This window comes from Macrotis lagotis, chromosome 1, assembly GCF_037893015.1.
Source record: "Macrotis lagotis isolate mMagLag1 chromosome 1, bilby.v1.9.chrom.fasta, whole genome shotgun sequence".
NCBI lineage: Eukaryota > Metazoa > Chordata > Mammalia > Peramelemorphia > Peramelidae > Macrotis > Macrotis lagotis.
Window position 1 is genome coordinate 722129029 of NC_133658.1, and position 13446 is coordinate 722142474.

General features: G+C 31.1%; 1 protein-coding gene across 7 annotated transcripts in view; it reads right to left on the reverse strand.

Moving 5' to 3' along the window:
- The window catches only part of NBEA (neurobeachin), a 796125-nt gene that overhangs the window by 140893 nt on the left and 641786 nt on the right, over positions 1–13446 (reverse strand). For all 7 annotated transcript variants that reach the window (XM_074216034.1, XM_074216037.1, XM_074216036.1 and 4 more), the window contains one exon: positions 4807–4919. In XM_074216034.1, coding sequence (XP_074072135.1) covers positions 4807–4919 — 113 coding nt within the window. The remainder of the gene's footprint in view (positions 1–4806; positions 4920–13446) is intronic.

A 13446-nucleotide genomic window follows, 5' to 3' on the forward strand; every position in this document is an offset into this window, starting at 1 on the left:
TACACTTTATAAGCAATGACAATATGATGCTGGAAATGTCAAACTCAAGAAATCACCATTATATGGTAATCAAGTTCAAAGTACTGTACACAAGTGTACAACCTAAATTTTATCTGTTTCACTACTTTGGTATATTTAAGAAAACTATAAAGGAAAAAAATGGGCATGTTGCCTCAAAGTTTGATACTGAATGATTATCTATGACAGCTTGTTCATAAGCTTTCTATTTAATGAATAAAACTATCCTCTGCTGTCTATTCAAATGAGAGACTCAATATAGCTTCCTGAAAAAAAGCATGTTGATTGTTCCCTATGCCATCCTTTCATAATGTTCACCTAAGTGGGGCAAGGAAAATCGAGAAATAGAAAATATAAGAATTTTGAGAAATATGGCCCCTTTACCTTTAATATTTTATCTAAATTGCAATATTTCTAATACTTAAGAACAAGTATATCATATTATCTGAAAATTACTCCATATTTTGTGAAACTAAAGGTGAGTAAAATGACATTGTCAACTTTATCATTGTCATAAACAATATTATTTGTACATATTTTATATAATCTGACCACTGGGCATGAGCCCAAATTACACAGATGGCATTCAAACCACAATCTGAAGACAAATAAACTTGGCATTTTTAGAATAATCACTTCAAGCACCTGGTGCTGAGAGTGGAAATCCTATTCAATGGTCAAAGATTTGCCTTACAATATGAATAGCAAATGAGCAAGCCTTAGCTGAGGCACACAGATATAAAAGCTATGCCTGCCCTTGAACCACTGAGCCCTGCTAGTTACTTTTTCCGAGCTCTACCAGTGGTAGATGGCACAAAGATAATATATACTCAAACCTATCTTATACAAACAATATTCATTCATTTACTCAATACATTTTTACCATTTGCTTATTCTATTAGATGGCAAGTCAACTAACCACTGTTTTGCCTATTAGATCTCTGATAAATTAAGTAAGAGTAGATAAAGGAAATATAATTGTGACCAAATAGTTATTATTTTTATACTCAACAAAGCCTGGAACGTATTTTAATTTTTTATCAACTACTTCACATGAGGAAACAGGCTGACAAAGATTACATATCTTATTCTCTTCCTCCATTTAAGTATTCCTTAATTAGCCTGGAGGCAGCTAGGTGGCTCAATGCAATAGAGCACTGAACCGGGAATGAGGAAGACCTGAGTTCAAATTCACCTTCAGGCATTAATTGGGTAACGTTGGGCAAGTCATTTAACCTGTTTACCTTAACCATTGGAAAAAGAAATGGCAAACTACTCTAGCATCTTTGCCAAAAAAATCCCCTGTATTGCATAGTTCAGAGTCATGAAGAATCCGACACAACTGAATAACTACAAATGATTGTAGAGACAACATAACTAAATTTATAAGACTTGGATTTAGACCTTGGAGTGAATCTTGCTGTAAGCATCCATTAGCTGGGTATTTCATGGAAACCCATTGTCCCCTCTCAGACTCATTGGTTTCTTCTGCAAAATTAGGATAATAATACATTTAGCTTCCAAGGATTGTTTTAAAGATCAAATGAGATAATATTTGTAAAGTTCTTTAAGGCAAATCCTAAAGTACTATGTAAATGTTAGCCACTTTTTAATGTGACATTTCCTTCCCCTTAATCCTATAATATTTACCATCTCTACCACCAGTTATTTATTGGCACTTTTTTTTATATCTGGTTCTGTTGGCTATATTATCTTGTGCATAAAAATGCAATTTCCATGCAAGATCTTCAATTTCTTTGTCTCTCCTAAGCACACAATAGGCACTTGATGACTATCTAGCCAACCCTCCCTTGCTTAAGTTCGAAATAAGATGAATCTCTACTTAACTAATTTTCAAAACTAATTTCTCAACCTGTGCCCCTAATTTTCTTTTTTTTTGCCATTTGCTATTTTGGAACCTTAGTTCTTTAATATTTTCTCTCATTTATTTTTAATATCTCTACTGATTATATTTTTCATCTGCATATAAATATGCTAAAATTCCCTAACCTCAAAATCTTTGATACTTTTTGCCTTTGAGCTTTGCCCCATTTCTCTTTTTTCTATTTATTCCTCAATTTTTGCAAAACAGTAGACTATACCTGCTCTATTTCCTTATTACCCACACACTTCTGAACTCCTTGCACTCTGGCTTGTCTACTTATTGCTTTCTAGTAAAATCATTTTTCCGAAGGTCATCTACTGGGATCCTTATAGCCAAATTCAAATGACTTTTGCTTCACATTATTTATATGATTTCTTTGTAGCACTTATTTTTCTTAATTATATTATAATATTTAATTATACTAATATATCATAGCTATTATCTTATTGTCGATTCTTTTGGTCAAATCCAGGATTTTTTTTTTTTGCAATTACAAATGATATTGCTATGAATAACTTTGAACAGAAAAAAGATTTTGGTTTTGATAATATTTCCAGGGTTTGTTGCCCAATATCGAATTACTGAATTGAATGTGATTTATTTTTTAATTACTTTTCCTGTGTATGACTAGAAAGCATCTCCAAAAAATTAAAAAAAGTTTCCAGTATTACACACAGCAAGTATTTAATAAATGTCTAATGACAATTTCTTCAAACCCTGCCAAAATTACATAGCATTTCTTTTAATGAGTTTTTCCAATTTCATAAGTGTGAGATGCCATCTCAATACTATCTGAATTTGCATCTCTTTGACTATTGATGAGAGCAGACATTTTTTCAAATGATTAATAAAAATTTATATTTCGTTGAGAAAATTTTCATTATCATTTGTTAGTTCCTTTTATATTTTAAATACTATTTTATTTGTCACAGTATTTCCTAATCTCTTCTTTTAATAATATTTTTGTTTATATGGAATAGATTTTAATGTACTTAAGTAATCTCTGACATACATAATAATTTCTTCTATTTACAGAATATGAAAGTTATTTTCTCTACATAATTCAGATTAGTGTATCATTATTTTTTCTTTTTTTTTAATAAGCTGTCTTCTTATGTTTTACTCAATTATCAATTTGGAATGTACTAAGGTATCTATTATGAAATTTAATTATAACTTTATTTCCTACTCAAATGATGACTAGTCATCCCAAGTTCATTTGTTAAAGAATGACTCCTTTATCCAGATTTTATCTTTAGTAGATTTAATGAATAGAACTAAAAATATACCTAACAAAGAGTAGAAGGGAAATCTAAAAAGACAGGTAAATATTACTAGAAATTATGAAATACTGAAATTCAGCTGTGATCTAGTCAATATATAACAGAAATCGATAATAAAATAAGCTAACAAATCTTTTCTACAATAGAAACAATTAAACTAGAATTTGGAATAAACACATCTAATATGATTAACCCGAGAGCAATAAATTGTAAAATGCATTATTATCTAGTGGCTATGTGACAATCTGAGTTCAAATCTAGCTTCACTAATTTATCATCTTTATGACCTTAGGCAAGTTACTTAACTTTATCTTTTTCAGGTTCTTCAGCTATAAAATGAGGTTGTAATAATAACATCCACCTACTAGGGCTGCTGTGAGAAGCCAATGAGATATATTTGTAAAGTGCTTAACACAGTGCCTGACACATAGTAGGTACTTCAAAAATGCTTATTCCCTCCTTCTATCTTAAATAGAACTATTGAATACTTCTTAGTTTCTAGCCATTTAAAGTCATCATTCTGAATAAAAATTAGCAACCTGGCCTGCAGTATAGCAATGACCTCCAGAGCAACTGGTATCTCTGACTGTCAGTCCCAATACTACATGGGACTCTATATTTGTACTTGTTTCTTGCTATCAACTTTTACTGTGTCTATCTGTAGAAGAGCCAGTTCTGTCTTTTTTTTTTTTTTTTTAAGTCTTTTCTCTTTTTACCTTCTGTGTCTATTTGTTGTTTCTGAAAGTGTCTGGTGAGCCAGATAGTAAATGGTTATTACAATTATGTTTGATTGAATGTCAGACTGCAAGGACTCTGACTTCTATTTGGTGTCTGAAAGTTTGAATTTTGGACTATGTTCAAAGATTTCTATGAACATATGTGGTGGTGGAAGCTTCCCTTTGTATTTAGAAATAGTCAACATATATACCACTTAATTTTCTCACTTTTTTCTAAGTCCTTGATGTACCTCATCACCAGTCAGTTCACCATAATCTAGCTGATAGAAGTGGCAAGTCATTTTATTTGCTTGTTGATTCTTAACACATTGCCCACCTTTCAGAAAAGATCAGTTTTTTTATTGTTTTAAAATTTGGGTTATCAAGAACTATTTATTATCTATCTTCTTTGTAGTGTAACTTTCCCATTTTGCTATGTTGAAATAGTAAACATTTATTATTCCACAGACCGCTTCCCATGCTAAAAATGCCTAATTCAGACATTTATTGCAAAGGGTAAAGGAAACAAACTGACATGCCCACTCAACCTTCTTGAGTCTTAATAAAAAAAAGCATAAAAATATTTCATTTACATTGTTTTTATTTTCTAGGAGCATTCATACATGATTCCACTGAATTATTCTAACAACTCTATGCTAAAATTCCCATTTTCATGATGAGGAAACTGAAGGTCAGTGATATTAAGTGAGTTGACTAAGGGTCATGGAGTTGGTATAAGACAGAGCCAAGGTCTTTGGGATGCTAATGTAGTGTTGCTTTTCATTATACTGTAAACTGGATGTTATTAGAATTATATCTTTAATCATCATGTAACATGTATACGCTTTCATGAATAATTATATCTATATATTATAAAATAAATTAATTTTCTATTAAAAGTTACCTTTGAAAGATCTCTGAAGTTTCCTGGAAGGGTCAGGTCTAATTCTTCTGATTCATAGTTTGTTAATACCCAAGGAAATACTGGATATTGATTCAGATCGTTGTATGTTCGTCCTAATAAAAATATGGTATGAAATATTTTATACATGAATAATTATTAAAAAATAAAATGTGCATATTTATCAGAGAATAAACTATGGTATTATAATTTTTATTTATCAAAATATGACCCCTTAAAAAGTATTTCCCTAGTCTCCCGTTTATTAATTGAATTATAATTTAAGAATCAATAAATAGATTATCTTCTATGAAGTAAAAGAAATATATTAAAAAGGACAAATCAATTAACATAATTCAACACTTCTAGTCCATTTCTATGTAAAGCAAATCTTTCCAGTTATAGCATTTTAAAAAACATAAGACACAATTTACCTATACAATAAAGAATACAAACTTTGAAAATTTCTGTCAATATTTTAGACCCTCTGAATCAGAATGTAGATATTATGAAAAACGAGTTCTAATATACTGCAGGGATTCAGTGCAATGCAACCTTGCTTAACCTTCTCCCTCACTTCTTTTCTTCCTTCCATTCATTAATAAGGTCAGATTCTATGTTTAAATTATATATTTTTATTTTTCTAAGCATTTCCCTTATGAAGCTTAACAAATTAGTAAGGGAATAGGTCATATACAAATAAACTATAACTCTTTAATAACTATAATTCAGGAAAAATTATAGTTAAGAATTACAAGAGGACATAAAATACCATTCAAGGAACAAAAGGAAGGACATCTGACTATTTTAGGAACAGTTAATGTTTTGTGTAAGGGAACTGAATATGGATATATTTTTTATGAATTTGGTCAGAACATAAGCATTTCCAACAGTTTGTTGGAAAACAATGTTATATGAGGTTGGACAGGTAGGTGGTATAGGATCATGAATATTTGTCTTAAAAGTACAAGTTTTATAGTTAAGATATATCATATGTGTGACTTGTTACCTTCTACCGGTATTTTAGCTCCTCCCTTAAGATGATATTAAACCACATGATTATATATACACCTAAGAGTCTGGATTCATTGACAATACATTTGTTTTCAATACGATATGGTCAATATACTAATGAAAGAAATTAAATAAAAATAAACTACCATGTTCACTAAAAAATTAATAAAGAACTGGTCTGGAATCAGGAAGATCTAATTTCAAATCTGGCCTTGGTCACTTACTAGCTGAATAACCCTGGGTAAGTCACTTGCCTAAATCCACTGGTGAAAGAAATGACAAATCACCCCTGTATTTTTGCCAAAAAAAACCCAAACCCATTCCACTAAGAGGTCTCAAAAGAGTCTGGGTCACCAAGAGTAAGACATAACTGAACTGGAGAACAACAATTGTGAGGATCAAATGAAATAATGTATATGAAAACCCTGAAGACTGTACAGTGCTATAAAATGAATTGTACACTAATAGAATGCACAAAGTAAGTATTATGCTACACATGTTTGGTTCCACTGCATGTGATGTAAATGTATAAATTCAAATACTAATTATATAACTTTAGTTATTTTATTAAAGTATTTATTATTTGTAGTTCACAACCATATGAAGAAAAATAAAAATCAGGTTAAGGTCATAAATTTTTAATTATAATTACTTTTTACCATACTTGATCTATAGGGAAAAGAAGAAAAAGAATATAAATAACAGAGGAATACCTTTAAAATGTTCAATTGTTCCAAATGAAATTTAAAACTAAAAATATGGCTATGATTTTGATGACTTGGAGATGAAATATGTAATAATGGAAAATAATCTTCTAAGTTAAAAATGAAAATTATTAAAGAAAAGAATCATGCTAATTGTTTACCAAGCTACAAGTCACATTTTGACATTTTCCATTTACTTAAAACAAATGTGAATATACATTTACATGTATAAACTCCTCTTTTTTATTTTATAAATCTTTGAAAGCTAGCCCCAACTTTTCTTTCCAGCCTTAGTGAACATTACTTCCACTGTGTGATCTAACTAAAATGGTCCCTCTATTCCTCATACGTGATACCTCATTTCCCATCATTCACTCCTGATACACTTCTTCCTCAAAGAAACCCTTTCTTTATTCAAGATGCACCTTCTTACATGATCCTTCACAGTGACTTTTCTTGAAATTCTCATGAAATAGCTGTAAAAGTGCATTTAAAAATTATGCTTATTGATATATTCAATTATAAACTTTTAAATGATATATTAATTCAAGTAAATAAAATATGTAAAGATATATGTTAAAGATTTTTTGTAATAGAAATTATAAGTTAAAAATTTTTATTTAAAAGGATGTTTTGGAAAGCATGTGAATTTCAATTAAATAATACATTTAAAAATATGATCAGGTATAGCTCTGACTGTAAGTGAAAGTATGAAATTTGGGAGCACATAATTTTAAATAATAAATAAGGTCCACTATTTTAATCTTCTCAAATATAAACACATTATTTTTTAAAAATTGGCTAAAATTGCTATTCATTAAATCACTTAAAGTAATTAATTTCTATAGTATTTTTGATTTTTATATAACTGATATATAATTTTACTTTTAGGTGAGTTAATTATATAGATTAACTTATACAGTTGGTAGATGCCACACCTTCTTGAGCAATGCCAAGGGCAGATTTTCAATAAACTGACTTATAAAGATTAATGTTAAAGGATGAATATTAAATATTGCAAGCCTATGACACTAATCTACTTGAATAATAAAAGTGAGGCACAGTAAATGAGATCTCAGAAATACTGGATATGTTTCTTCATTATAAAAAGAAAAAGGTAAAAAAAACTTTTTAATTAAACCATCCAATTTAATGTTTTTATATGGCACTTTAGTTTTGAAGGTAAAGTGATCTAGAGACAGCTGACAAAGAAATTATAACTGCAATTCCTTGGTGAAAATGTTAATGACAGCAAAATATTGTTTAATTAGATGATTGCAGCATCTGGATTAACACTCTTTAAGAGCGATGTTCCTATGCTTGTCTGCTTCTTCACACTTTACAGACATTTTGTCATCTCTAGGTCATTAGGAAAGAATTTTTAATGATTTTTTCTAGAAGCAAGCAGTTCAAGTTACATCTAATTAGATGACAATAATAAGCCCAACACATGCAGTAGCTAAATATATACATAATTAACCAGTGAGGGCTTGTACATCACAGGGTAAAAAAGTGGAAAATGCTAAACAGGAGAAAAAGGTTGGGGTAGGAGAAAGTTATGCTGAATTCATTAGTTGATTATATAAAAATTATACAAACCTTTACAAAAAGTTTAGTTAGAGAGGATCATTTACTAGAAGCTATGTTGGAAATCATTTTAGTATTTTTTAAAAAGGTAAGGCAGTGAATTTTAAGTTTTAAAATGCTGCTCAAGTAAGATACAGAGAAAAAAAGATTCTGCATTTTAGGAACACATTCAACCCAAATCAGAAAAATATAAAGTGAAACCGGGTTTTAATCAAATGCTTTAGGCATCATGAGATAGAAATAAATGAGAATTTTCATAAAGGTCAAATAACAATTCAAGTGATTTATCTTTATTTCCCATAAATAATATTGAGCTATTTGAAGATCCATCTTTGCGGTCTACTGTATGCTTAATTCCTAAAAGTGCATGATGCTTATTTGTACAGTTAAAGTAAAGAACATCTTTGAAAGACAGAAAAGCAAAATTGATCATATAATCTGGAGCATCAGCTAACATTGCCTTCAAAATGGGTATTTGATTGTTGTAAAGAGATCAAATTGAGCTTACAAAATACTAGCAAACAAGAAGTCTTTGTAAAAGGGACAAAATTATATAGAGAATATTAAGAACCAAAGCTGAAGCCGGTGAGTGGTTTCATTTCCCTAGCTGAGAATATAATTTCAAAATTAAAAATTCCAAAGAAAAAACTGTAAAAGAAACTTTGAGATGACTGGGCAGCTAGATGGTGAAATAAATAGAGTTCTGGCCCTGGAGTCAGGAGGACCTGAGCTCAAATCTAGCCTCAGACACTTGTTACTTACTTAGCTGTGTGACCTTGGGCAAATCATTTAACCCCACAGCCTTCAAACAAAAAAAAATTAAAAAAACCAAACCAAAACAAAAAAAAGATTCACTGGGACAATAATCTAACTTGGGAATATCCTTCTAACTTCTGTCTGCCTGAGGACATTTTTTCAGCTCCTACACCTGTTTTTCCTAGAGCCAGACCAGGGCTACTTTGGTTCAGGCTTCCATCCTCACCTCTAAGGACTTCTTCAGGGAGCCATTTGGAATTCCTTTCTCCTGTCTTATTACTGCACCCTTCAGATGCCTTCTACCTATTACTGCTTGCTGTGAGGCAACAGCAGAATTGGCCATGATGCTGTATCCTGGGGATATATTGAACAGTTTAATCATTGGCCTCCCCAAGCAGACTTCTAAAGTTTCAGACAAAGTAGCAGAGACATATCAGTCCTGGAGGGATGAAGACTCATTTTCTCGAGTTAAAATCTGGCCATAGACATTTAATAACTATGTGAGATTGGACAAATCACTTAACCCTGTCTCTCTGTTTCCTCATCTGTAAAATGGGTTGGAGAAAGAAACTACTCCAGTGTCTTTGCTGAGAAAACCCCAAATTGGGTCAGCCAGACATGACTGATAACTGAACAACATAGGGGCAGCTAGGTGGCGCAGTGGATAGAGCACAGGCTCTGGAGTCAGGAATACCTGATAACTGAACAACAACAAAATTCCTTAAATGTTAGTATAATCCCAACTCCCCATCCAGCATTTCTACTCTTCCACCTTCTCATGCCTCTCCTCTACCTGCTTCTTCATTCCGATCCCTCATTACCCCTACTTGCTTCTCCCCTTATCAATGCCCCACTGTGCTTTCTGGAACACAAGTTGAATAATTAAACTTTTTCCTTTTATCCTAAATCTTTTAATTTCTTATCTCTTTTATCTTCTGCTATTCACTGAGACTTGGGCTCCCTGGACATGCTGTCCAAGACTAGTTGATAGCTTATTCCTACCCTGACTGCTGATTATAGGGAAAGATCCTTGATCCCCACTACCTCTCCAGACCTCTCTCCTCAGAGTTTCATTCAAATTTATCATCCAATCAACCTCTAGGACCCTCTCAATGAGTTCAGTGGTGGGCCTTCCTCTCCATTCTAAAGTTTATTTACAGTAGGGCATCTTCAGCCTCTATTACCTCCCTCAAATATACTTTTTCAATCTTATATTCCCAACACCTAGTCTTCCATTGCATTTCTACTACAACATAAAGAGTGATCATACCTTTGATTTCACCATTGCTCATAAAGATTCTCTTTCCATGTCCATGCACTCTGTTATTCTATCATTCCCTCTATTCTATGATGCCAAACTCTATTTTCTATCTTCATTGTGACCTCCATTCCCTTCATTCCTCAGTTCTTTCCTACTCAACTAGACTAGCTATCTTTCTCATAGTTACTCTACCTTGACTCCTTGATAGTCATGTCATGTTGAACTATTCATGATCCCTTTTGTTTTTGTTTCTTTTGGCAAAAATATAGTAGTAGCCTCCTATTTTATAGATGGGGAAACTGAGGTAAACAGGGTTAAGTGACTTACCCAGGGTCACACAGCTAGTAAATATCTGAGGCCAGATATGAACTCAGGTCCTCCTGACTCTAGGGCTGGTACTCTATCGACTGAGTCACCAAGCTGCTCTCTTCATAACTAATGCAATTCTATACTATCCTTTATTCTTGAAACCTTGCCCCATTGTCCTATCTTGTATCAGTGCAGGCCAAATGCCTACCCTGGAAAGAAAGACTAGAGAAACTAAGATGGGAAAAAAGAAGGAAGCAGAGCTCAGCCCTCTCATATACTGAACAACAATCTGATTAATATACATTCCCCATTCTCTCCCCTCCCCAGACCAACACCCTTTCCTTGATAAGCAAGAGGAAACTGAAAGTGAGTTTAGTATGAAGAGTGAAGAAAAAAGCCTGAATTTTAACTGGCTATCACTTTAAAAGGGGGTGGGTGGGGAAGATTTAAGTGAATTAACTGTCATTTCTCCCTACTCCCTTCAGGAAAAAAGTCCTTCCTTAGCTTCATCACTGTTCCCCCAGCAAAGAAAACAACTTCAATTTGGTCTCTAAAATATTAGAAAATTATAATAGCTCTTGAGGTCTCAGTACCAAGAATAAGCAGACAACATAAGTAAATGAAATAAGGAAATCAAGAAAAAAATGAAAGGAACAATAAAATGACTTGGTAAAGATGAACTGTTTACATTTTTTGGAAAGGAGGAATGATAAAAAGGCTTTTTCACCAACCTAATGTCATAAAAGATAGAAGATATGTGACTATCTCATAGTCAACTGAGAAAGCTCAACTGTGGTTTTATGTTTCAATGATGTTGAAAGAAAAAAAAACAAATGTGAGGATACCTTATAATTGGTAGAAGGCTATGGAAACTTATAATGTTTTCCATAATCAGAGTACACAAGCAGAAGTATATACAAACATAGAAGGATAGTTGGCATCACTTGAACTTTACTTTTATCTATGTTTGTTAAAAGAATTTGGTGTAAGAATACATTCAATTCAACAAGGATAGGGGAAAGGGCAGAAGAAAGAAGGGGAAATTCAAGGAGGGATCTGTCATAAACAAATCAAACCAAACCCTAAGTTTGAGGACTAAGCATCAAGAATAAATCAACAACAACAACAAAAATAAACAAACAAACAAACAAATAAATAAACAACATACGGAAATCAAGAAAAAACTGAAAAGATAAATGTAAGTAAACAAAAAAAGTGACTTGATTGTGAAGATGAAGTTAGGAAGGAAGGAAGAGAAAGGATTTGTAAATAAAGAAGGGGTAGGGAGTTAAAAGAAAATTATAAGAAAATAGCATGAGGAAATACACAATTAACTCTCACAATTGTATAAGTGAATGGGAGGCACTCACATATAAAACGGAAGATGACAAGATAGAAAGCCTTAATTCAATAAATATGTGATTTTCAAGAAAACCTCTTGAAACAAAGACTCATGCAGAGTTAAAGAATTAGAGCAATCTGTTTTCAGCAAGGGGAGAGCAAAAATAGACAAATAAAAGAGAAAAATAGGAAAACTATATTTTGCTGAAAGTTCCATTGAAAACAAATCAATTTCAATAATCAGAATGATATAACATCAAGATATAGAAAAAGAAAAGTTAAATTACTTTAACATTATATACAAATCTGAAAGTACTATTATGTCAAAGAATCATAGAAATGATAATAATAACATCAATGAAATAACATACAAAAATCTTTGGAATATAGACAAAGCAACAGTAAGGAAAAAATTTTTATTTCTAAAATTTTTCTTAATATAAAAACAAAAACTAAACCTCGAAAATTGAGCACACACTTAAAAATTCCTAGAAAACCAACTAATTAAAGAATACCAAATCAATTTAAAAATAGAAATTCTAAAAAAATCAGGGAAAAGAAGAAAACTGAAAGCAATAAAAATCTCTGAATTAATAAATAAAGGTAATAATTTGTTGGGGAAAATTAGATAAAATGATTTGTGAAAAAAGAAAAACCAAATAGATATACAAAATGAAAAAAAGGTAATTCATAGCAAAAAAAGAAAGCATAAAAGATATTAGAAACTGCTATTTTGTCCAACTATATGCTCACAAAATCAACCTAAATGAAAACAAATATTTACAAAATGTGAAATATCAAGATTAAGGGAATAACAAATAGAGAATTTAGACAAACCATATCAGAAAAATAAAATTAATTAACAATAAATGAATTCCCAAAAGCAAAGAAAAACAAAACTTGACCAGAGAGATTAAAAAATGAGTTTTATCAATTATCCAAAAAATTAATTTAATATTACTAGGACTACCTAAAAACCAGGGAAAGACTATCAGACCAATTTTTTTCCTAGAATATTTAATACAGTATTGATATGTAAACCAGAAAAAGTTAACACAGAAGAACAAAGATAGACTAGTAACTAATGAATAAAGACGTAAATTTTAAAAATAAAATGATAGGAGGTTACAATAAACTATCACAATATTATACACAAGAAGCAGGTTGGATTCAACACTATAAGCAGAGTTGTTTTACCATTCAGAAAATATATAATCTTAGTCATATTAATGACAGAATCAACAAAAATCATGAGAATAATATCAAGAAACATTACAATAAATACTTCTGTTAAAAACACTAGAAAATATGGGAATAATTGGACCTTTCTTTAACATATTAAATATAATGTATAAGAAACCAGGAGCTAGCCATTATATCTAATGGAAATAAACTAGAATCCTTTGCCCCTCAGAACAGGAATCAAATGAAGATGCCCATTGCCAACACTCTATTTAACATAATGTTTGAAATTTTTGATGAAAGCAATAAACAAGAAAAAAGATACTGAAGGAATAGGATAGGTTAAAAAAATTCACTTTTTACAAATGACATGAGAGTTTATTTAAAGAATTCTGGAAGATAAACTAAAATTAATTGAAACAATAACTTTAGCAAAACTATAGAGTATATAATAAATTCATACAAATCAATATTTTCTGTATAATATCA